General features: G+C 45.4%; 1 protein-coding gene across 1 annotated transcript in view; it reads right to left on the reverse strand.

The window, feature by feature from the left end:
• The window catches only part of SHANK2 (SH3 and multiple ankyrin repeat domains 2), a 724,216-nt gene that overhangs the window by 15,112 nt on the left and 685,085 nt on the right, over positions 1 to 24,019 (reverse strand). The window contains exons 20-26 of the mRNA XM_075326528.1: positions 18,561 to 18,641; positions 18,224 to 18,235; positions 16,379 to 16,399; positions 13,063 to 13,196; positions 11,986 to 12,097; positions 9,400 to 9,420; positions 1,008 to 3,402 (exon numbers count right to left, since the gene is read on the reverse strand). Coding sequence (XP_075182643.1) covers positions 1,008 to 3,402; positions 9,400 to 9,420; positions 11,986 to 12,097; positions 13,063 to 13,196; positions 16,379 to 16,399; positions 18,224 to 18,235; positions 18,561 to 18,641 — 2,776 coding nt within the window. The remainder of the gene's footprint in view (positions 1 to 1,007; positions 3,403 to 9,399; positions 9,421 to 11,985; positions 12,098 to 13,062; positions 13,197 to 16,378; positions 16,400 to 18,223; positions 18,236 to 18,560; positions 18,642 to 24,019) is intronic.

A 24,019-nucleotide genomic window follows, 5' to 3' on the forward strand; every position in this document is an offset into this window, starting at 1 on the left:
ACACTGCCTCACAGCACAGCTGAGATGCAGAGCTGCAGGGCATGCGAGGAATAGTCAGGCAGGCTGGGTCAAACACTATACGGGCAGAAGCAGGACCGGAGGAGCAAGCAGAAGCGGAGTCAAAGTCAGGCCAAGGTCAGTACCGGAGGAAGCAACCGAGTGGGGAAATAGAAGAGGGGACGGAACACAGTCAAGGGCACGGGGGCACAGGAACAGACAGATCAGGATATCACTCACAGGACCAGCAATCACAGGCACGGTGCTAAGCTTATAGCCGGCGCTGGTTCACTGGAAATGTCAGCTTTTAAGGCATCCAGGGTCCGAAAGTGAGGCCCGAGAGAAGGCTCCGCCCCCTAGCCATGTGGACGGGGAGGCGAACCATGACAAAAACACTATAATAGATGCAACTTTTTGTTGAGCGACAATACAAAGCTCCACACACTTCTCAGAAATGTGCTGGATGTAAAAACACCAAAAGTTGCAAAGTTTTTGCACAAAGTGGCCCTGACTGCGAACTCTTGCCACGTATATGTAATGTTAATATATGCCTGAGTATATATAAAAAATTGAATATTGAGTTTTAGCTTGGACCGTGAAGAAAGCGGTTTATACCGCCAAAACGCGTTGTCCGTAACGCACCATTTCCTGCAATTTATTATTTACAGCTCTGTTACATTTTTTAATTTTTCAACCAATAAATTCATTGTTTTATGCCAACCGGACCTCCTGATAATTGCTGGATCCCTTTTTCTTCTTCTACTTAAAAATTGAATATATTACGATTAAATCTCTTATAGCTTCCACCCTACACCAGCCCAATCCAGTGATAAAACTGAGTTTTCAGTGGCTGTACCCATCCAGGCCACGAGAGGGCCACCATTTCCAGGCAGCCTTCGTCTGGTTACATTTAGATATGTTCCTTGTTCTCTGACACTTTCAATAACTGAAAAAAATGCACTGAATGAACCAAGACAATGGGAATAGCACGTAAAAAGCGGATACTGTACCTTGTGCAGAGACTTGGGGGTTTCATTCCAGTTGGTGAATCTAATCCTTCGCCGGGCTTTGTGGCTTTCTCTCTGTTCATTTGTTGCAATATGGAATTTAATTCACTAATGACATTGGCTTTGGGACTTGGCATGACTAGGCTTTTCACCTCTGGGGCATCGCCCCATAACTTGGAGGTCCTTAGATACCCAGCTTTTGATAAACTGGGCTGCATCCCTAGCGGGGGAGGAGGTGGAGCAGGAGGAGGGATAACAAAAGTGTCCATGTTTTCTTCCAGGACGGCGTCCTTATAAAGTGCATTGCTTTTGTTTATTATGGGCTTCACTTTTGGCTTCGGAGGTACTGGGGGCTTGTCCACTAGAAACGCTTGCCCATCTGCATAGACTGTACACGTGTCCAAATTTTCACCACCCTCTGAGGATAACGTAGATATGCTGGAGACAGTGGAAATAGTGCTAGTTGTCTCTAAGTGATGGTCGCTGCCACTGCGGCTGTCCACCTCCTCGATCCCAGAGTCTGTGACGTTATCAAAACTTTCTGGGTGTTGCATGTACGAGGCAGGCAGGCAGTTCGACAGAACCCCAGGCTTTTTACTTTCTAGAGAAATAGAGGCAACATTGGGATGATACGAACCAGGGAGGAGGGTGCCATTCTTCCTCTGCATCAGCAAGTCTGCCAGTGTAGCCGGTGGCATTGCAGAGACGTCCTCTGGAATATCAAAACTGTTGGCAAATTCGAGAGGAGGCGGCAGTGGCTCAGTGAAGATAAAGTCCTCATCGACGTCTATTGAGGCAAAAGGTGGAGGAGGGATGCGGAACGGAAGGATGACCGGTTCATCCACAGAGCACACGGAAACAATGGCTTTATTGGGGGGCGCTGGCGAGCTGCCATCGCTTGTTTTGGGTAACGCGTTTTCTACATTAGCATTTGGTTCGGTTGCTGGAGTTGCTGTGGTCTGATTCTCCGGAGAGGCCTCTATTTCTACGTCTTCGTTGTCGTTAAGTAGGTTCTCTGCTGTGGAGGCGTCCACCGTATGTACCATGAGCAATCCAGCGGTCTTCTGCTGCGAGGTGTCCATAATGTTGATCAGCATGTTCTTTTTCTCTTCGTGCCGTTTTTCTTCCTTCACCGTTTCCGTGTCATGTTTACTTTCGGTCTCCTGTCTTTTTAAGACCCCGCGTTGATTTTGCCTATTGGTACTGGAGGCTGCAGCAGGGAACGAACTTTCTGCATTGGAGCGAAGTTTTGTATCGATGAAGAGAGGCTTATTGAGATCGGACTTGTCTGCTTCCGTGGGACTAGGACTGGGCTGACTTTGCTCTTTCATTGCTCGGTCTCTAGCTGCTAACGCCAGTGCCAGCGGTGAATTCGGATCTAGTAACTTCCCTGTCACTGGGTGCATGTAATTTCCAGAAACATTAATCCCTTTAGTTGTGTTGTTTTCATGTCCCTTTCCTTTTCCTGATCGCACATTATTTGCATCTCCAATGTTTCCAAATGCATTCGCCGTTCGACTTAAAATTAGCGAGGTCGGGCCTACAAATTGCTTAAAGCTCTCCTCATTACAGAACATGCCCTCGTCGATGGACTTGGAGTGCCGTAACCTGGGAATGGGTGTCGGGCTAACACTTTCATCTCCCAGGTCCGTAGACAAAAATGCCGGAGAGTTTCGCCTGGCCTCTAACCTTTTCTCTCTGTCCCTCACTGCTCCGGCAATGGCTGCAGCAAAGGGACCGGTGACGTTGAGGGAGTCGTCTGGCCTTAGCTGTCCCTGCTGCTCTGAGGTTTGCAGGTCCGTCTCCATGCTACTTCCCTGGCTGCTCTTTCCGCTGCTGCTTGTTGAAGGTTCTTTGATGATGATGGTTGGGATGGGAATGGAGCAGGTTTTCTCTGGGCTATCCTCCACATTAGACTGTTTTACCAGCATGCCCTTCCGCCTAGCGGGTTTCGCCGGCACGTATACAGCTTTATTTCCTAACTTTCCCACTTCTGAGTAAGGGTTTTCAGGTAATTGGCCTCTCTTATTTACAAAGTTCTGTTGTTGAGATGACATTTTAGAACTATAAAGATCTTCAGAGTCTAAAGAAAACCTATCCGTCTCGCGTCTGTAATACAAGCCCTTGTCTCTCATGATCGTGCCCATGTTATCTGTCCGCCCAGCCGGGAGAGGAGACTTTGCACCTGTAATCTGGTTGAACGTAGGCTTGATGGTTCCATATCCTCTCGGAGATGGAGACTTGGGTGAATTAAATGGTGAGGGGGATGGAGGAGGCGGTGATGGAGGTAATGTTGCTGGTGGGGGTGGAATATCTTCTGAGGCGTCGGGCATAGATAAGCTTCTTGTAAACTTTAACATTGGAGGTGCCAGAAATTGCCTTTCTTCTTCCGTTATACCTGTAACCACAATGAGCAGAGTGTGAGACAGTTATCATGGATTCATGACTAAGGGGATTGCTATATACAGGGGAGATCTATCATAAATTTAAGGCTTTATGCACACTTTATCATCCTTTCTTATATGCTCCAATTCATCTACAACCAAAATAAAGCAACTTTGCAAAAAGTCTCACTCAAAAACCCTTTACTGTTTTATATATTCTCTTATGCAGCAAGCACTGTACCAAGATCCACAAGATAGTTAAGTGTCTGATTGCTTGGACCCCACCGATCGGGAATCTGCATCCCCTGATTGAATGGAGCATTGGTCAAAGGTGCACAGCGGCTCCATTCCGAGTCTATTGGACTGATGAAGATAGCAGAGTGCAGGGCTCGGCTATATCTAACAGTCCCATAGACAATGGGGATTCAAGACCCCCCCCCCCCCAATTCTTGTGATCGATGGGGCTCCTAGTGACTAGACAATGAACTATCCAAAGGCTGCCATATTGGCCCACTGTTAGATTACTATCTTCATTTCCATTATGTCCTAAATCACTAAGGACCTTCCATCAACTGAAATGCCTTAAAAGGGGTTCTCTAGGCTTCTGATACTAACGGTATATTTTCCGGAAAGCTCATCTAATAAGATCAGAGGAACTCTGAAATACCAGGCCCCAACTCATCAATGGTGGGGCTGGAACACTGTGTAGTTGCCCTCCTCGGGTACTGCAGCTTAGCTGCTATGGAAGTGAATGTGATTCGGTACCCGAGAATGAAGGCTGCAATGTTCCCCAGTCTACTTCTGGCATCCAGAGGACAAAGTAATGGCTGATCGTGAGGGACAGGTCATCAATATCGGAAGCCCACAGAATCCCTTTCACTCCAGTCTCCTGATTTTTGCAGTTGCCTGTATAACAGATGGTTGAGTGACCTTTAGGTCAATTTAATTTAATGTACGTCTGGTCCTCTGCCAAAAAGAATCATCGCAGTGCTTTATCTATGGCTTTTATGCTGCTGCATATAACACTGGATCTTTATATATTCTTTATGCTGCTTTTATTATTTTCCATAATGATACAGACACGCGGCTACGACCAGCAATAGACACCGAGCATTGAGCCTCATGTTCTGCAAGTGGTGGAGACCAAACCATGGAGGTGATGCCCGGTGCAGGCGCTCTATAATTTCGGTGCATCCGATCCCATCTGATTGATTGCTGAGGATATATTTTGTCTACTCTCGTTGTGTTTTTATACATTTAATAATTTTTGGACACTATAATATGGATTGATCCTGATGTTCTTGACTCTTCTTCAATCATGCAATAACCATTACACCGAGCATGGATATCCCCTCTCCGTCTGGTCTCCACCATTATTCATACATGAGGCCCCCACCAGTCAAAGTGAGGATATTATAGCACCGTCTAATGAGGGGAAAACCGGTTATCTTTCAGAGATTAGAGAGAAATAGAAAGGTCACATAAACCAGTCCGAAGACCTAAAATTAAGAATAAAAGCAACACCACAGTGAGCTGAAAATACAAATGGGATGTGTTATTTTATGAATCAAGGGAGAGTATCTCTGTGCCTCGTGAAAAAACAATAATATAACGAACATTTGTCATCCATTTTCCACTGACAAAGGTTCTGTTTCAAGAACTAGAAGCTTTGGTTGGACTTTTCAGTTTGAGCTTTGTGTTTCGGACCCTTTATGTGAATGTTCAAATGTTTAAATTCTGATTACCGTAATTTCCGAATACATTTTTATAATGGATTCAAAACACAACTTTATGGCTACCTGCGGCCACCACTAGAGGGCGCTCAGGGCTTTAGTGTATACAGTCATATTTTGAGATTATATATTTATTTTTAAGATAATTTTGTCTGAAAAGTGGCTCCATTCACAAAGCTGAAAACATTTCTCAGCTCAGCGGTTTGGATCTATAAATGCCATGAATATTAATAGTAGACATTTGGGTTATGGCTATGCAGCGACTTGTGGCCATAAAACAAAAAAATCACAATGGCATGCCACCTAAAGGGAGTATCCAGGACTCTAATGTCAGGTCCCACCAATCAGGAATTGATCACCAGGGCCATTAATCTCATAGTCGTGTCCCATCCCACCGTTTTAGAGTATACTTCATTACTTTATTTTGCTTTCTGTAATCAGAGTTGTGGAATTTCCCTGTCTGAGTACCGACCAGAAAGGCTGAGACAGGGAAAATCCCATACACTACTGAGCAGCAGTTAAAAGTTACTTCTAAAGTAGCACGGACCCACCATGTGAAATAGCAGCATGATGTGTAGGAGAGAAGGTAACAAAATAGGGAAATAATGAAGTATATTTCAGAGAGTCATAACTTTGTAATGAGATAGAAAGATATCTTTCTATCTAGATATACACATACAATGTATAAAAAAAAGATTAGTTACTCTTTAGGTTGCTACAGTAGTGAAAATGACTATGGTCATGTAACCCACGATACCTCGACCCCCACACCAGTTGGCAGAAATTCAAGCCTGCTGTATTTCGCGCACCCACTTTCACTATCACTAGGGGCCTTTTGAGCAGCGTGCTAGACGCAGAGGCGGCCTGGCCACTTTTTCTAACAAAACGTGCCAACTTTGGCTCTGAATGCCAAGTGTAGCCCACAGGAGAGCATAGGGGTGCATGCAATTCCTGTGGACAATGGCTGTGGTTGAACATTGCACTGCAAAATGTAGTTGCAATCTAAAAAATGCCAAAAAAAAATGCACTTTAAGATGTCAGGTTCTTAAAAATGTAATTAAGGAATTAATGTTTGTTTGTCTGTGTTTTGGAGAGCTGTATGGTCACCGGGGTTGTACGGCAATTGCAGCCATTTTTGTTGTCGCTTTGTTAATGGCTGTACAGCCACTCCTTTATGGTGATATTTTTTTTTTTTACTTTAGATACTTTACTGCTCTTTAATGTTTTGTAGTGATTGAGTCCGTGACTAGCAGAGATATTATGCGGGGGGGGGGGGTCACGTCGTTTTGTGTGCACCATCTTCTAGGCTTGAAACGATTTTCAAACCGTGACACCAACTAAAAGCAAAAAATACACATTTCTGTTCAAGCAGATCACACGAGAGCAGCGAGGACACAAATGGGATAAAACACCAGAACGACGGATGAGGAAGGAACATCAAAAGTACAAATCCAACAAAACTTTGCTCGGTGGGTAAAATGACATGAACGCATCCCATAATATCATTAAGGGTTGTCAAAGTAAGACAAATGTTATTGTGTCCCCTCCACAGAACCATGTGCAGTCTGATGGCTTCAGCGCAGCCATGTTTGATTGGATGGTTCATTGAGTTGGGTGTTACAATGTATCTAATGAATCGTCATCAGGTTCTGTTGCTTTAAATTGCTATTTTCTTCGCCAGCTTCAGAGCTTTCCGTGTCCTCATTTCACCCCCGCAGCTCGGAAAACCTGAGGAAAGGGACTTGTCCAGCGCCACATGAGATTCACATCAAGCTGTCTCACCAGATCATCACTCATCTGCGGCCCGGCCCAACTGGCCAGGAATGGTCTGCTAGGCAAGACGGCTTGGTAAGGATGACACAAAGCACACCGGCCACATAAATCAGAGGCGATTGATCGTCAGGCTCCCAGGAGACACGGAGGATGGTCTGGGCCCACATTTGGGACAGTTTAACACTGATTTACGTAAAAAGGATATGTAGGAGGTCTGGGATGTTGGGGATAGGTATGAGGTGGTGGATGCACTGTAAAAAGGGGAATCTGTTGCCAGGTTTTTGCTACCCCACCTTAGAGCAGCATTATTTAGGGGCAGAGACCCTGAATGCAGTGATGTGCCACTTACTGGGCTGCTAGTTTTGATAAAATCGCAGTTTTATCTGCTGCAGATCTACCAAGTCTCTGAATGATGAGCTTGGTATAACCCCGCCCACATCACTTATAGCTTTCTGCCTACACCCAGTGCATAGGCAGAGAGCTGCCAATCAATGATGAGGGCGGGGATAAACAGAGCAGAGGAATATGATGACTACCTGGCAGCAGGCTGCAGACAGTCACAGGTGGAGATACGGTAATACCGGTCACTACGACCTGCAACATGGGTAGGCAGCAGCCGGCATCTGGGGGTTGGCTGATCTGTGAATTAGCTGCCCAAAGACAGGGGCTGTCTCACGAGTCTATGCATTACTATAGGCCACATTTATGACAACTGTTGGGGGAGAGCTACATGAGTCCAATATGCAGCGGATTTCACAGTCAGAAAATACACCGGATATTACTGAACCTTTTTTGTTGAGATTTTGTGAAATCTGCTCCATGCGCTGTGTAACTCAAGAAGGTTTTGTGGATTTCCAGTCTCCAGTTTGTGAATTTCTGCTGTGGATTTCACTATCCTATACAATCTGCGATAAATCTGTAGCATATTATTATTATTATATCTATATAGCATAATCTGCACCAAAATGATTTTCCACTCTGTGTATGACTTTATATATAACCTACAGCCATGTTCACATTTGCATCACGGCTTCTTTAATAATATGTGCATGATCAAACTGCGCTTCAAGCACCCTTTGGCTATGTGCCCACGGTAGCTCGTACCTGCGGATATATCCACAGGTACATCTGCAGGTTTATCGCAGCTGCCCGTCGGCATCCGCAGCTAGTACAGCGGAATAGCTGCGGTAAACCTGCGGACTTTCATGCGATTTACCTGCGAATGTCCTGGCCTCTCTATAGTGGAGGGCTGGGATTTCCACAGGTAATTCCGCAGGAATAATTGACATGCAGTTACGTGCGGCTACGGGACATCCGCAGCATATTCCGCACCGCACATACCGCAGCGTGGACACAGACACTCTCCATGTCCCATAGCATAACATGGGGAGTGTCTGTACTTGCTGAAAACTGCGGATTTATCTGGAAAATCCAGATAAATCCGCAGGTTTTCCACAGCAAAATCCGCAGAAGCAAGCTCCCGTGGGCACATAGCCTTAAAATGGTTGCACTTTCTCTGCTCGACAGTTTTTCCATAATGGGCAATTCTTGCTGTATTACATGTGGAATGGTACGTGGTCATCAGTCACAGGCTGTCACTACAGATAATACTACCATGGCACTTACAGGGGTTATCATCCTATCAACCGGGTAAAACTGCAATGCGCTAGTAAAAATGGCAACTTTGCACTTTATTTTATTAAAATGCCTCTCAGTTCTCAAGAATGGATTATTAATTCTATTGTGTATTGCTAGTTGCCTGGGTTACCGACCACCTTTGCAATCTCAGAGGTGGACGATGTTCCAGGCAAGGAGGACAAGCTTCAGTGCTGTAGAGGCAAAGCGGTCTGTGCTCGCAGAATGGAGACTGCTCAGTTCAGACCAAACTGGCGAGAATGATCGATCTTCAGGAACGCACTGCACCCCGTCCACCCCCAGCAATCAGGGGAGGGCTGCGCTCCTGATGATGCAACCCCTTGAAATTATGTATTGCCGTGACTTATTTTCAAGGATCTCTTATATCTTTGACCTCTGAGAGTATTCTTCATAAACTGTTAAAAAAATGGACCAACAAATTAGCTCTGTATTATTACATAGTGCATCATTCCTAGGCAAAGTGGGGGCAGGGTCACATCATTGAGACATAGAACAAGACCTTTTCAATACAGTTGGGCAGTGGTTTGTTGTGTGGGGCTTCTAATGCGTGGGGGGGGGGTGCATATGGTGAAGAGGAGGGGGATGGTGGGTGCAAAATTATCCGAATGTCTGGTGTATGAACTCCAGTCAGTGCACAGAGCTGTGAGCATCAATATGTGGAAAAGATTTGGGTGCTTTAAAGAAAAAAAACAAAACACACACACGCACAAGGTAATGATAGGCATTAATGGAACTTGCCAATAATAAACACTAATTACAGCCTGCAAATAAAACAGCAGAACATGCAAATGAGACGGTAAGACGACTCCGAGTATAATTGCACATCCTATAGTGTACTATGCTACTAACCTGACAGAGTGATTCTGCTGTCTGACAAAAGGAAATCACTTGTTAATTATGCACAAAATCATTTTCCATTTTCGCTGCCTAGTCATGTAGCATTAGATTATACAGTATTATTTCAGCTTCAAACAGTGCGATTCATTTACTAACTGCATATCTTATGACAAATGGAAGGAAACCGCGACACACAGACACAACGGCACAAGCAGAGAGCGTGGCGCACACCCAGACACAACCTGCAAGTCTCCCCGTGCCACGGACTCGGACGGGCGGCTCTGGTGCGGGTCATATCTAGTCATGTTTCAAGGCTTGACTTACAGAGGAATGGCCTATAGATGGCACTAGAGAGTCAGCTCTTCTGGAGGAGAGCTAATTTGCATACTCTTCCCAATATACAAGTCAGCTCCCCGCAGGGCTGCAAAGGATACAAGGTGGACCTAATGGGGGTCATCCCAACCATTGTTTCTCTTCAGTATGTTCCCCCAGAAAACAATGGACATCTGCTGATTCCAATGCTTAAGATCTCTAGGACAAATGGGGATATGACCAATGGTAATGCAGATCCCAAATAAGCCGGGAATACCTGCAATGAGGAACATGTGATCAGAACTGAATAATATCCCTCTAGTCTTGTATTTTGATGTTTTGTGACTTTGCTACCAATTCTGGGCATGAACAGGGGCTGCAGAAGAAGCTGGGACATGATGGCCGAGAGGCCCCTCTGACCTATAAGGCTATGTGCCCACGCTGTGGAAAATGCGCGGATTTTGCCGCGGATTTCTCCCGGAAAAGCCGCGGATTTCCCGAAAATCTGCAGCTCAGGCACTTCCCAGCCATTTCTATGGCATTTTGGAAATGCTGTGCCCATGCTGCGGATTTTTCCGCAGCGGATTTCGAGCCGGAAAAATCTGCAACATGTCAATTATTGTTGCGGATATTCATCCGGATTTTGGCTTTAAAATTGGGGAAAAAAATAAAAAATCTGCACCAAAATCCGCATCAAATCTGCGGCAATTCTGCGGTAAATCTGCGGCAAATCCGCACCTTTGAAAAGGTGCGGATTTTGCGGGAAAGCTGCGGATTTTGATGCAGAAAAATCCGCAGCTACATTCTCCCGTGGACACATAGCCTACGATGACGCTGGTATTACAATGGTGGGTCAGATTTAAAATTTGGCACAAGGCCCAGAACCTTCAAGTTTTTCCTCTATTATATAACTATTAGTATAGGTGACTCCATGAGGACTGCAGGGAATTAAAGGGATTTTCTGGTTTTAGACAACCCCTGTTCCCTGGCTGCAGTTTATTTAAAAAAAAAGAAAAGAAAAGGGGTTTTCTCCCCCTTCCCCGGTCTTACACTCCACCATCGCTCCTGATGTTTGTTATGCGCTGACATTGGATCAACAGCACTGCAAGCAATCTGTGAGCTCTGCGCCATTAACTTGGGTAGAGCCGATGAGCGCAACGATTGGCTGCAGTGCCGATGATGTGATGTCAGCACTGCAGAGAATAACAGACACCAGCAGCAGTGGAGACTCAGCGGCCAGCCCATGGAGGCTCAGCGGCCAGCCCATGGAGGCTCAGCGGCCAACTCATGGAGGCTCAGCGGCCAGCCCATGGAGGCTCAGCGGCCAGCCCATGGAGGCTCAGCGGCCAGCCCATGGAGGCTCAGCGGCCAACTCATGGAGGCTCAGCGGCCAGCCCATGGAGGCTCAGCGGCCAATTCATGGAGGCTCAGCGGCCAGCCCATGGAGGCTCAGCGGCCAGCCCATGGAGGCTCAGTGGCCAGCCCATGGAGGCTCAGCGGCCAACCCATGGAGGCTCAGTGGCCAGCCCATGGAGGCTCAGCGGCCAACCCATGGAGGCTCAGTGGCCAACCCATGGAGGCTCAGCGGCCAACCCATGGAGGCTCAGCGGCCGGCCCATGGAGGGGGAGTAAATCATGTTTTTGTTTTAAGCAAACTGCAAGTGGGAAGAGGGATTTTCGTTTGGTAGCCATGTGGGTCCAGTTTGTGCACAAAAGGAAAAGCAAAAAAACTGGATACCATAAGTAAAAGTTCTAAAACTTGTATTTGAAAGGTTTTTGATCTTCTGTGATGGCGTCATTGCCCCCCTCCTGACATTCGGGAAAGCTGTTCAGTCCCCAGTGCACAGTTATGGCTCGCTCTGTACATATCTTACTTTTATGGGCCTGAATTCCTACTCTCTTAATGCACAAACATTTTCCAGACTGACGAGTTTGTAAAATTTAAACTATTTTTTTTAAGATATTTCTGGAAAGCCTAGGCGGATAATTATCTCTGTTCTCTCCTGGCTTTTAATGTTTCATACCCCCCCCCCCCCCAAACCCATAAAAAGATAAACTGCATAATGGCACAATGACATTTTTGAATTCATGGGTCATTTTAGTCTCCAAGTCTTTCAGAGCCCGGTAGATCTAATAGATAAAGCAGAGATCCCTGAGCAGCGTAGACACCGCACAGTGTTACCTACGATATTAAGCACGATGACGTCATGCAATGGTCGCCATGTTGGAGCATAAAGTTAATAAAGAGATGCACACAGAAGACACAAAGCAGAACACGCCTCTTACCTATTGACTTTTGCCTTCGCATAGTGCCACGAGGTATACCCAGAAAAGGACCATGGGGGATTCCTGGAACAGTGGGCGGGATAACAGCGATACCCTGCCTATCATACATGGACTAAAACAGAATAAAACAAGAGACAACTGATGGAGGCCCGGAACACACATGGCATCATTATACAATTGATAACTCGCTTCTACAGCAATTAATACAATACTCGTTACATCGCCTCTCCTGTGTGCACATAGGTCCAACACCGGCAATACAACCAGCCATACATAGTGCCACCATCTGCAATGTCTAGAAGGAGCTGGGCTTCTGCTCTGTCATGGTGGGACCCAAGCCTCGTGGATCACGTTCTGCAGTAAGGCATCAGATGTACGGCACAAGCCGATAGCAACAACTTTCTGTGGGACGTACCCTACTTAAACTTTTAGGTCTTCAGCTTTTTAGAAAACGAAGGTCATTTTCTTTGGGCCGCCATTGACAGTCACATCGGATCTTCTCATTTTGTGCATTTAGAGAAGACCAGCGCCAATGGACCATATACAAGACGATCCGCGCTTGTGTAATGGCCCATTCACATGTATGTGGACAGAACGATGGGCAATACGATTATTCTGTCCTCATACAGTTTGCATATTGTTTACACGGGGCAATGAGCTGCCGACGGGGATTTATAGGACGGCAGAAACATATTCACATGGAACATAATTTACAATCATTCGTTGATTATCAGCCCCTGAAAATGGACCTGACGAAAAAAATCTACTAAGCTTTGGAGATGGTGAAAAAGAACTGGGCGCCATCTATCCATTTTAATACAGCTATATCCACTGGATGGAGAAAATGATCCAGCTATTGGAAAGTTCTCGCTGCCTCATCTTTTAGATTAGACTCTCAGTCCTCCATCTCTGCCACATATGACATCATAAGACTCACTTTAGGCAGAAAGAATACAGTTTGCGGCAGTAACGTGGCTGCTGTGATTGTGATTGCTATTGTGCCCTTTCCTGGGTAAGTCCTCCTAATGTATGTCTAGACTCGGTGCATCAGTCCCCAACATGCTCTCTCCTACTCACATTTGTTTCCGTAGCAGGAGGAGGGAAGCATCTACTGGACGGACGCTGCTTAATCGTGGCCACCCTAGAGTCTAATGGCACGTTGTCCACAGGTCTTAAAGGCTTTGTTATGGGGGTAGAGTCCTCAGTTTTATCTGCAATACAAATCAGAAGTGCGCGATCCATCAGGGCCCTTCATATAAGGCCGTCAATACTTCCTGGATTTCAGGCTATAAAAATAATGTTCTTTAAAATAGAAAAACAAAAATAGTGATAATTCCAGGCACTGCATGATCAGCATACTTGAGGCGTGCAAGCAGCACGGAGCTGCCATGATCGAGCTGCATGCATGGTTTTATTAGAAGCCTACATGCAGGTGACCATTACTTAGGGAAACGCGAATTACAATCCTCCTCTTCACACACTCAACATCTGACAGCTGAACATCTACATAGAAACACAGAGAAAACCTTTAGCAAACACATTCCTGATAACAGGCCTATTGCTCCTGAGGTGTGCAAGTGCTCTGTAGTGTCTGCCCCTCTGGTTACTGCATGGGGTGGGTGCTTTCACACATCCGGCATATTGCCGGATCCGGCATACTCTAGTACAGTGCAATACAGTACAATGGCATCGCGGCAAGCTCCGGTCACATGACAGCTGCGATGCCATTGTACTGTATTGCACTGTACTGGAGTGTGCCGGATCCGGCAATGGAGAAATGCCGGATGTGTGAAACCACCTTAAGCATTAAAGGGGTTGTCTCACTTTCAGTCTTCAGCAGCGATCTGATGTCTCCCGGCTTCTTGCTTGCCTGGAGGACGGTATGCTTGTGATGACTGACAGTTTGGGTCCGTGGCATGCTTGTGCCTTCAGACTGTGCAGTGTCCCATGTTGCAAACTGAGGCATCTTGGGCTCTCCAGCACCGGAGGACCGTAGGTGCACCACGACTGGCACGATCCAGTCATTCGGCCATCTTCAAAGCAGAGTTTGCAAGCTGTATAGCAAACTGCCTGGAAGAGCGCGCTTTTTTCCTAAAAAAACAGCTCACCTCTGAGCCAGCTCGTAACCTCAGAAGTAAACTATAAACTATCAAACGAAAAATCTGCTCATTCTTGAGAACAGAGAAGTTTTTTTTAACAAGACCTAAATTGCAAAGTTGCTTATTTTTCCAAGTACTTTGCAATTTTACTAATTTAGTAAAGTGAGACAACCCCTTTAAATGCAGTGGGGCTGGTGAAACTTTTAAACACTTGACAAATAGTGATTGCACCTAATCTAGAAAGTCTCCTCATTTTCTAGGATTCCTTTTTGGATTTCCTGCTTCTTATTGATCTACAATTAAAACCTTAGACCTTTTCTATCCTCCTTGGACACTTCACGGGACTTCTCACCTCTCCTGACAAGTCTATTTTGGTAAAACATTTGCATTTTAAAACAACCCTGGCTAATCTTTTTTTTTTAATTACTTCATTGTGCCGTTCCTCTTTTATTCTTCATTATTTTGGGGAGGAAGGATCTCACGATGAGGACCACATGAAGTACTGGACAAGTGTCCATCTTCTGATTCTGATTTACTGTGGAGTTGATCGTCACACGTCTTCACCGCAGTTTGACTAGTGAAATGGGACATATTCTTGTAATCTCGGCGAGTAATGGAAGAAGCGCAATGAATATATAGCGACGGGCAGAAAGCACCAGACTCTTGGGATCCGAGAAGGGCTAGCATCTCCAAAGAATAGCCAAAACTGAAGGAGGCAAAGACAAGCTGGCTCATAATACTCCTCAATCAGGCAGGAGCTCTGTGATTACAGCGGACTTCTCTATACTCTTAATGAGTTGCATTCATTTCCAGTAAAAGCAGATTTTTATTTTTTTTTTTAGGATCTCACTAATTTAGGATTTAGCACTATGTAAAATCTAAAGGTTTGGTCATCTGGTTGAAGTTTAGAAAACTTCGTACCCCCATATTTATCACATCCGTGAAGCCAGCGAGGGGGTAGACTGGCGGAAAACACTGCCGACTTGCAGGGCTACGGCCATAGCTTTTCGTCCAATTAAACCCTTCGGAGTGTTTAATACTCTGCTAAGGGCACAGAGCAGAACCTTGTGTATAAAGCCTCCGGTGTTGCTGATAAAAGCAGCGCCAATTATGTGTCATGAAGAAAAACGTCAGCATTAATATCGATAGCGCTGACACCGTGAACACGCCATAGAATGGGATGCGAGTACTGTGCCTTGCTGTCAATATAATGCATGGTTCATGAGTGATGCTCCCTATTTATTATTAGGCTGAAAGTGTGAAACATTTAGTGCATCGTCATCTACGGCTGAAAAGCAAGTCTTAGGTGTAGATGAACCTATGGAGTGTCATGGAGGATGCTCGTCTGTCCCTGGCAGTCTGTTAGACAGTGATCGGGGCGGAGGTGCAAATATATGACTTCTGCTCTATAGTTCCACTATGAAGATACTGGTCAGAAAACTGTGCGCCATTCCTCTGTACGCTCCATAATGACTACATGTGGAGGGGCTTTAATGGGACTCTATGCTTTACCATCATGTTATTGTTACTCCAACATTCGGTGCGGTCACAGTCCCTGTAACTGGATACAAAGCTGCAAATGTCCTACATAGGAAAATAATAAAATAGAGGCTTCCTACCACCACCAGGGGGAGCTGGGAGAATTCAGTGTGTAAACAGCGCACAGTAAGCTCCCTCTAGTGGTGGCTGCAGGTAGCCTGAACCTGTCACCATGAAAATGCAGCCCGATCTGCAGACCAGCCGGATATATAGTTTCTGTATAACTTTGCTTTAATCATTTAAGCCTCTGCTCTTTTTGGGACTTTCAGTCCGGTGGGCGGTCCTAACAGTGATTGACAGCTCTCTTGTATTAGTCCTGTGCTCTATTACATGCTGCCTGCAGATTGGACTGCATTTTCATGGTGATGGTTTCCCTTTAATGCCTTTGTTGAAGATTTGGAGCTCTGTAAAGAAAAGCAGAAATCTGATAAAGATGCAGTGAAATGTAATTTGCATAGAAATTCGGGTTACCATGACCTTTAATTCTTGTGACTGACACTTAATCCCAATCGCCCAATTGCTATACGCCTGTGATACCCACTGGCCCCCGTTTTTTTTTGCACATCTCAGGAATATAAGTGGCTGTTACTATTTTCAGGAAGCTGTAGACAAGGTACAGTAGATGCCATAGACATGATATTACAGAGGAATCATAGGCGGACAGTATACGGGTATACAGTATACACTAACACCACTGCTCGTAAGGAGAGAGCACAACACGTTAGTAGTGGACACAATGGAGCCGTCTCCCTTACCCTTCTTTTTCCGAACTGATGCTTGAAAGTAAAAAGAAATATTGATTGTCAAAATGAAATACAAACTGCTCATACAAAACGTCACGTGTCGTCTGTATCGCCATATACACCAGTGTTCATGAAGTGACGCTATCATATAACGACCACTTTATTGGGTTTAATGCCTAATTATATCTCAAACTGTGAAAGGACCCAATAATTTACATGCACAAATGTAATGATCACTCCTCCTGGCGCTGTCTGGAGATCGGTGGGAGGGCCACGGGCTGGACTCGCACCCGTCTCCTATACAGTAGATAGGTGGTACATAAAGGGGCTGGAGTACCCCTTTAATTGCAGTTATGTTATATGGGAGCCACAGTTCAGTTCTTGTTGTATTTTCTAGCGGTGACATAAAAGGAACCGGACTGGCAGCACTAGAGTACAGGCCCCAATTCACGAGCGTCCCCTGTACTTCCTCCTGACAGGGGGCTTCAATACCCTTCTCCTCCTGACAGGGGGCTTCGGTACCCCTCTTATTTTTATGACTCAAGTGCAGTTTCTATGTCCTTGTTTCCCATCTTTGCAGACCAGATCCTGTGCAGAATCTCACCACCTAATTAATAACAAGGCGACAAAACATGGGGTCCCCCCCCTCCCGAGACCCACAGTATGCACGTAAGCTATGCAATCGCTTACTAGTGACCCCCAAACCATAGTCTGGAGTCTGCATACGCCCCTCAGTTTACCATAGTCTAATCCCATGATATCCCTGCTTTTAGGAACCTAATTTTACCCAAATGGTGCTGCCAATGAACTCTGTATATGGTGACACTGAAGTAACTGGGTCCATAGTATTATTCTAGAAATACCCTAACAATCCCCTGCCGCCCCCAGGCTGACGCTCCCCAGGTCATGCCGCCCCCACGCTGACTCTCTCAAAGTCCTGACACTCCCCAGGTCCTGCCACCCCCAGGCTGACGCTCCCCAGGTCCTGCCGCCCCCAGGCTGACGCTCCCCAGGTCCTGCCGCCCCCAGGCTGACGCTCCCCAGGTCCTGCCGCCCCCAGGCTGACGCTCCCCAGGTCCTGCCGCCCCCAGGCTGACGCTCCCCAGGTCCTGCCGCCCCCAGGCTGACGCTCCCCAGGTCATGCCGCCCCCACGTTGACTCTCTCCAAGTCCTGACGCTCCCCAGGTCCTGCCGCCCCCAGGTTGACGCTCCTCAGGTCCTGCCGCCCCCAGGCTGACGCTCCCCAGGTCATGCCGCCCCCACGCTGACTGTCTCCAAGTCCTGCCGCCCCCACGCTGACGCTCCCCAGGTCCTGCCACCCTCATGCTGACGCTCTCCAGGTCCCTGCTGGTCCTTACTCGCTACAGCAACGTCAGCAGTGATTTTTGCCATTTGCACAGCAGCAGCAGGGGACTGATGAGGAATTACGGTAATCCTTTTAATATTTCATACCACTGATTTTGGTTTGTAATAATTTAAAAAAAATAATAATTTAAAAGTCTTGTTTGTGCATGCGGGGAGTTGTAGTTAGCTGTAATATTCTGCAATATTAGGAGCTGTTGTCAAAGCACAAGAACAAATCTGGGCAATAATCGCTCCACGAAGGGGTCAGCAGGGCAAAAAAACCCCAAAGCTGTAGTGAGTGGACGTCTAGCTGCTAGAACCCCCAAAGAGAAGGTGGCTCCATACGTCGGCCTCCGCTACATGCAGCCAGTTTAGGGGCGAGCGCACCACTCAGGAGTCCGGCACGCTGATGATGTAACATAAGGAAGCAAATGTGTTGTATTAGGAAAGTGTGCAAAAATAGCAAGTGTCCTGTGAAGGTGACAGTCCTCAGCGGGGGGTCTCACATCTTACCTTTATCCACTGCTGAGAGTGCCCAAGAATTCAAGATGAGAGAAAAATTAGAAGAATAAAAGGTGGAATATAAAAATTGGGGAGAAAAAAAACATAAGACCGGGCAACATTGCAGCATAGGGGGCGTTGTTTTCGTTTATTTGCGGGCAGCAAATGCATTTTGCAAACACAATGCAAACGGAGAAACAGACTCATGCAAAAAAAAAAAAAATCTATATATAAATAAACATTAAAAAAAACAAAACACGTGCATCATTCCCGGGCCGGACATTAAAATTCTTGCACTTAAAGCAAGCCCACCCCAACGCTTGGCATGCCGATACAGTGACGCCCTTACCAAGTTCTTCCAGCTCTGAGGTCATAGATTTAGACCGCAATGACAGTGCAGTGGTGGGAGCCCGCTTTGGAGGTGGAGGGGCTTAGCATTAGAAAGAAGGACAGACACAAATCAATGAGAATAAAAACAGAAAGAGAATCATTAATAGCCACAAAACAAGATCCGATGATTATCCCGGGGTACTGACAGCATTGCAGCTTTGCCAACTAAACAGTATATTACTCTGTATACTGAATAAGAGATAAAGCTTCTGTTTTCCCAGAAATAGCGCCCCCATATTATATATGTACAGTACAGAAAAAAAAAGTTTGGACACACCTTCTAATCTCTAGAACAACTGTTAAGAGGAGACTTTGTGCAGCAGCCTTCATGGTAAAATAGCTGCTAGGAAACCCCTGCTAAGGACAGGCAACAAGCAGAAGAGACTTGTTTGGGTAAAGAACACAAGGAATGGACATTAGACCAGTGGAAATCTGTGCTTTGGTCTGATGAGTCCAAATTTGAGATCTTTGGATCCAACCACCGTGTCTTTGTAGAAAAAGTGAATGGATGGACTCTACATGGCTGGTTCCCACCGTGAAGCATGGTGGAGGAGGTGTGATGGTGTGGGGGGGTGCTTTGCTGGTGACACTGTTGGGGATTTATTCAAAATTGAAGGCATACAGAACCAGCATGGCTACCACAGCATCTTGCAGCGGCGTGCTATTCCATCCGGTTTGCGTTTAGTTGGACCATAATTTATATTTCAACAGGACATTGACCCCAAACACACCTCCAAGCTGTGTAAGGGCTATCTGACTAAGAAGGAGAGTGATGGGGTGCTATGCCAGATGACCTGGCCTCCACAGTCACCAGACCTGAACCCAATCGAGATGGTTTGGGGTGAGCTGGACCGCAGAGTGAAGGCAAAAGGGCCAACAAGTGCTAAGCATCTCTGGGAACTCCTTCAAGAATGATGGAAGACCATTTCCGGTGACTACCTCTTGAAGCTCATCAAGAGAATGCCAAGAGTGTGCAAAGCAGTAATCAAAGCAAAAGGTGGCGACTGTGAAGAACCTAGAATATAAGACATATTTTCAGTTGTTTCACACTTTAAGTATTTCATTCCACATGTGATAATTCATAGTTTTGATGCCTTCAATGTGATTCTACAATTTTCAGAGTCATGAAAATAAAGAAAACTCTTTGAATGAGAAGGTGTGTCCAAACTTTTGGTCTGTACTGTATATTACACTCATTATTACACACAGCAGAGCATTTTGAGAGTGAAAATGAGTAACTAGTAAGATCACATTTACATGTCTGACTGCAAATTAGAAAAAAAATTGCATTTCTCCATGGGTGCCTGTAACATTTTGCAAGTAGCAAGTGTGCAAGGTTTGGGTACAGATTCCGCACTTCAAATCTGCAGCTACGGGGCTGAGAAAACCCAAACCACATGTAGAAGGAACCCCAGACGGATGACCATTTTGTAATTTGCAGCACTGATTCTTTAGTGGAAATGCCAGCGATTTTCAACACAGAATTCACCCCTTCAATGCACAGAGTGAAATCTTCTTAACAGTTAAAAGGAATCTGCCAGCAGGATTTCACCCCCAAACTATTTGTAGGAGCATGTAGCTCTTTCAAACACAAGTCCACCAACATCTTTACATGGCCCGTTCGTTCCTGAAGAATTAGCATTTGAGTTGATATGTAAATAAGGCTATTTGTGGAGCTGAAGCCTCCGTCACTCCAGCTCTATTCCCCGCCAGAGCTGCATCCTCCTCCTGCTTGACTGACAGCTCATCTGCCTGCAGTCATACAGCACAGAGGCGGTCAGTCAGGCAGGAGGCGGCGGCACTGGGCGGGGAATAGAGCTGGAGTGACGGAGGCAGAGCTCGTCAACCTTATTACATAGCAATTCAAACGCTGATTTCTCAGTAAGGGAGGAGCGGACTGGACCAGACATCTAAAGGTATTGCTGGACTTGTCTTTGAAAGAACTACATCTTCAAAAGGTATCAACCACTGAGGACTCGCAGTTCTTTTAAACAATTTTTTTAAAGAACTACATGGGCATAAATATAGTTTGCGTTGTGAAATCCTGCTGACAGATTAACTCTAAATATTAAATGTGAGGCAGATATAGTTTACATTTTCTGTCTGTAAATCTGAACAGAAAATCTGCATTTTAGCATTTTACCAAATTTCATCTTTGAACTACAGCTAATAGCCAGAGTGGACATTGACCTATGGTACAGATTATAAATGAGCAGCAGGTCAATTACTGTTAGGCTATGTGCCCACGTAGCGTATTTTCATGGAGTTACGCTGCGTTCTGCACGGCAGCGTAACAGCATGCGTCCTGCGTCCCCAGCACAATCTATGAAGATTGTGCCTAATCCATGCGCACGTGGCGTATTACAACGCAGCGATTTGGCTACTGTTGAAGCGCTGCGTTCTAAGAAGTGACACGTCACTTCTTTCGTGCGCTTTGCATGCAGCCCCCGCTCTGTCTATGGTGAGGGGCTGCATGCAGAGCGCATGAAATCGGCTGTTCATTACGGACTGTTTCTGCAGCACATGTGCTGTTCAAATCGCTGCAGAAATTTCTGCAGGGACAGAACGCAACGTGGGCACATAGCCTTACAGATTTTCACTGAGGATGTCACCCTTTGCGATGGGTAAAAGGTGAAATCAATGGCAAATCTACACCAAAATACAGAACAATTTGCAAGTAATTTGAGGCTGAAATTCGTCTTTGCTGCAGATCAGCATGAGGATTAGCCTTATAAATGGAGGCTAATTCTTGGCTTTTCAGAAATCTACAGATTCATGTCCTTCCTGTTTTCCGTTATGGGCTTGTCAGTTTGTGTTTGTATGTGGATAAAGTAATGTCAACTTGTTCAAATTACCCCAAATTGTCTTTGAAACCTATTTCATGAGTTGGATGAATACTTGGATAATTCAAATTGTCTCTCCAGTAAAGGAGACAAACTCTAGCACAGCGCCACCTATTGGAAGTAGCGATCCTAAAAGTCACAAGTGGATTTTCAACAATCCTTTGCAATATGACTCAGGATATATAAGCCAGATCAGAATCCCAATTTGCATACTTGGATAATGAAAGTTGTCATGCTTCTAGATGCCTGAGGGAAGGGAAGTGCCTAAAACAGGCCTGTATAACATTGGGAAGCAGTGTACTGTACGGCTACATGCACTCAGGAAATCGTGTGATTACTGGACAACATATGGAATACAAGATCTTATCTGTGCATTAAGAACAAGGCATGATGTTATTAAAGCGCACCAATCACCAGAATTGGATAGGCTGGATACAATTGTAGCAAACCCTCAATTGTAAGAAGTTCTTTGGCTGTAAAGAAGAATGTTTCCATTCTCCGACTGCAAATGACGCCACATAACTTTTCATTATGCAAAGGCTAAACCGCACCAATCAGCAGGATTTTCCTATATAACCTAAAGCCAGTGCTATACTGGCACTTTCAGGCTGAGTCTATACATACAGTGCTATACTGGCACTATCAGGCTGAGTCTATACATACAGTGCTATACTGGCACTATCAGGCTGATTCTATACATACAGTGCTATACTGGCACTATCAGGCTGATTCTATACATACAGTGCTATACTGGCACTATCAGGCTGATTCTATACATACAGTGCTATACTGGCACTATCAGGCTGATTCTATACATACAGTGCTATACTGGCACTATCAGGCTGATTCTATACATACAGGACTATACTGGCACTATCAGGCTGAGTCTATACATACAGTGCTATACTGGCACTATCAGGCTGATTCTATACATACAGGACTATACTGGCACTATCAGGCTCATTCTATACATACAGTGCTATACTGGCACTATCAGGCTGATTCTATACATACAGTGCTATACTGGCACTATCAGGCTCATTCTATACATACAGTGCTATACTGGCACTATCAGGCTGAGTCTATACATACAGTGCTATACTGGCACTATCAGGCTGATTCTATACATACAGGACTATACTGGCACTATCAGGCTGAGTCTATACATACAGGGCTATACTGGCACTATCAGGCTGATTCTATACATACAGTGCTATACTGGCACTATCAGGCTGATTCTATACATACAGTGCTATACTGGCACTATCAGGCTGATTCTATACATACAGTGCTATACTGGCACTATCCTGCTGATTCTATACATACAGTGCTATACTGGCACTATCAGGCTGATTCTATACATACAGTGCTATACTGGCACTATCAGGCTGATTCTATACATACAGTGCTATACTGGCACTATCAGGCTGATTCTATACATACAGGACTATACTGGCACTATCAGGCTGATTCTATACATACAGTGCTATACTGGCACTATCAGGCTGATTCTATACATACAGGACTATACTGGCACTATCAGGCTCATTCTATACATGCCATTAGTTGTCAGCTAGGATGTATAGGTTTTGAAACAGAAGAAAGTAAAATTTCTAAACTCAGCAGCTTTTTGAATGACATCAGCTGATAGCGGGGGTGGGAATTCATAGTTATCCGCTCCCCCTGTTATTTATGCTAATTCTATTATACAATCAATTTACTTTGTGACTAGAAGGACCTGTGCTGATGTCATACTGATGTGATTAGAAGGGGGGTGGCCTCAGTCAACAGAAAATATTGCTTCCTGGTATCAACTATGTTGGCTGAGGCTCCGCCCCTTCTGGTCACATGGGTATGACATCAGCACAGGTCCTTCTAGTCACAAAGTAAATTGATTGTGTAATAGAATTAGCATAAATAACAGGAGGAGAGGATAACTATGAATACCCACCCCAGCTATCAGCTGCTGTCATTCGAAAAGCTACTGATTTTTTTTAAACTTTACTTGCTTGTGTTTCAAAGCCTATACATCCGAGCTGACGAGTAAAGGCATGTATAGAATCAGCCTGATAGTGGCAGTATAGCACTGGCTTTAGGTTATATAGGAAAATCCTGTTGATTTGTGGGCTTTAAGGAGGCTCAGCCCATGGAGACCTCTTTTTTTGGGCTGATATATGGCTGCGCTTTTTGTATATTGGTTATCATGGCTTTACAATTGGGATAGGGATGTCCAGTTTCTGTAGCGGTCAGAAAAGTGTGATAATTACAGGCATCTGTTAAGTGTTTTCAAAACTAAATCTATTGATCACGGTGTGCAGACTACGGTGATAAACAATACAATCGAGCCTTTATTACGGGTCTGTACAGACCGTTCTGTCATCTGCAGCTCGCTCCGCTAGTCAGAGAAGCATGGACGGGAGGACAACATGGCGCACGGCAGTCCCAGGTATTATGTTCCCACTCCGCTCATCTGATAGGTGCAGAACATGTGCTGGTGACTGGGCTCTCTGCTATTGTCCAGCTGGGTTCGCAGTGGGTAAAAATGGCATAATAATGCGCTGTGGCCATGAAGAAA

The sequence above is a fragment of the Anomaloglossus baeobatrachus genome, chromosome 10, assembly GCF_048569485.1.
Source record: "Anomaloglossus baeobatrachus isolate aAnoBae1 chromosome 10, aAnoBae1.hap1, whole genome shotgun sequence".
Lineage (NCBI taxonomy): Eukaryota > Metazoa > Chordata > Amphibia > Anura > Aromobatidae > Anomaloglossus > Anomaloglossus baeobatrachus.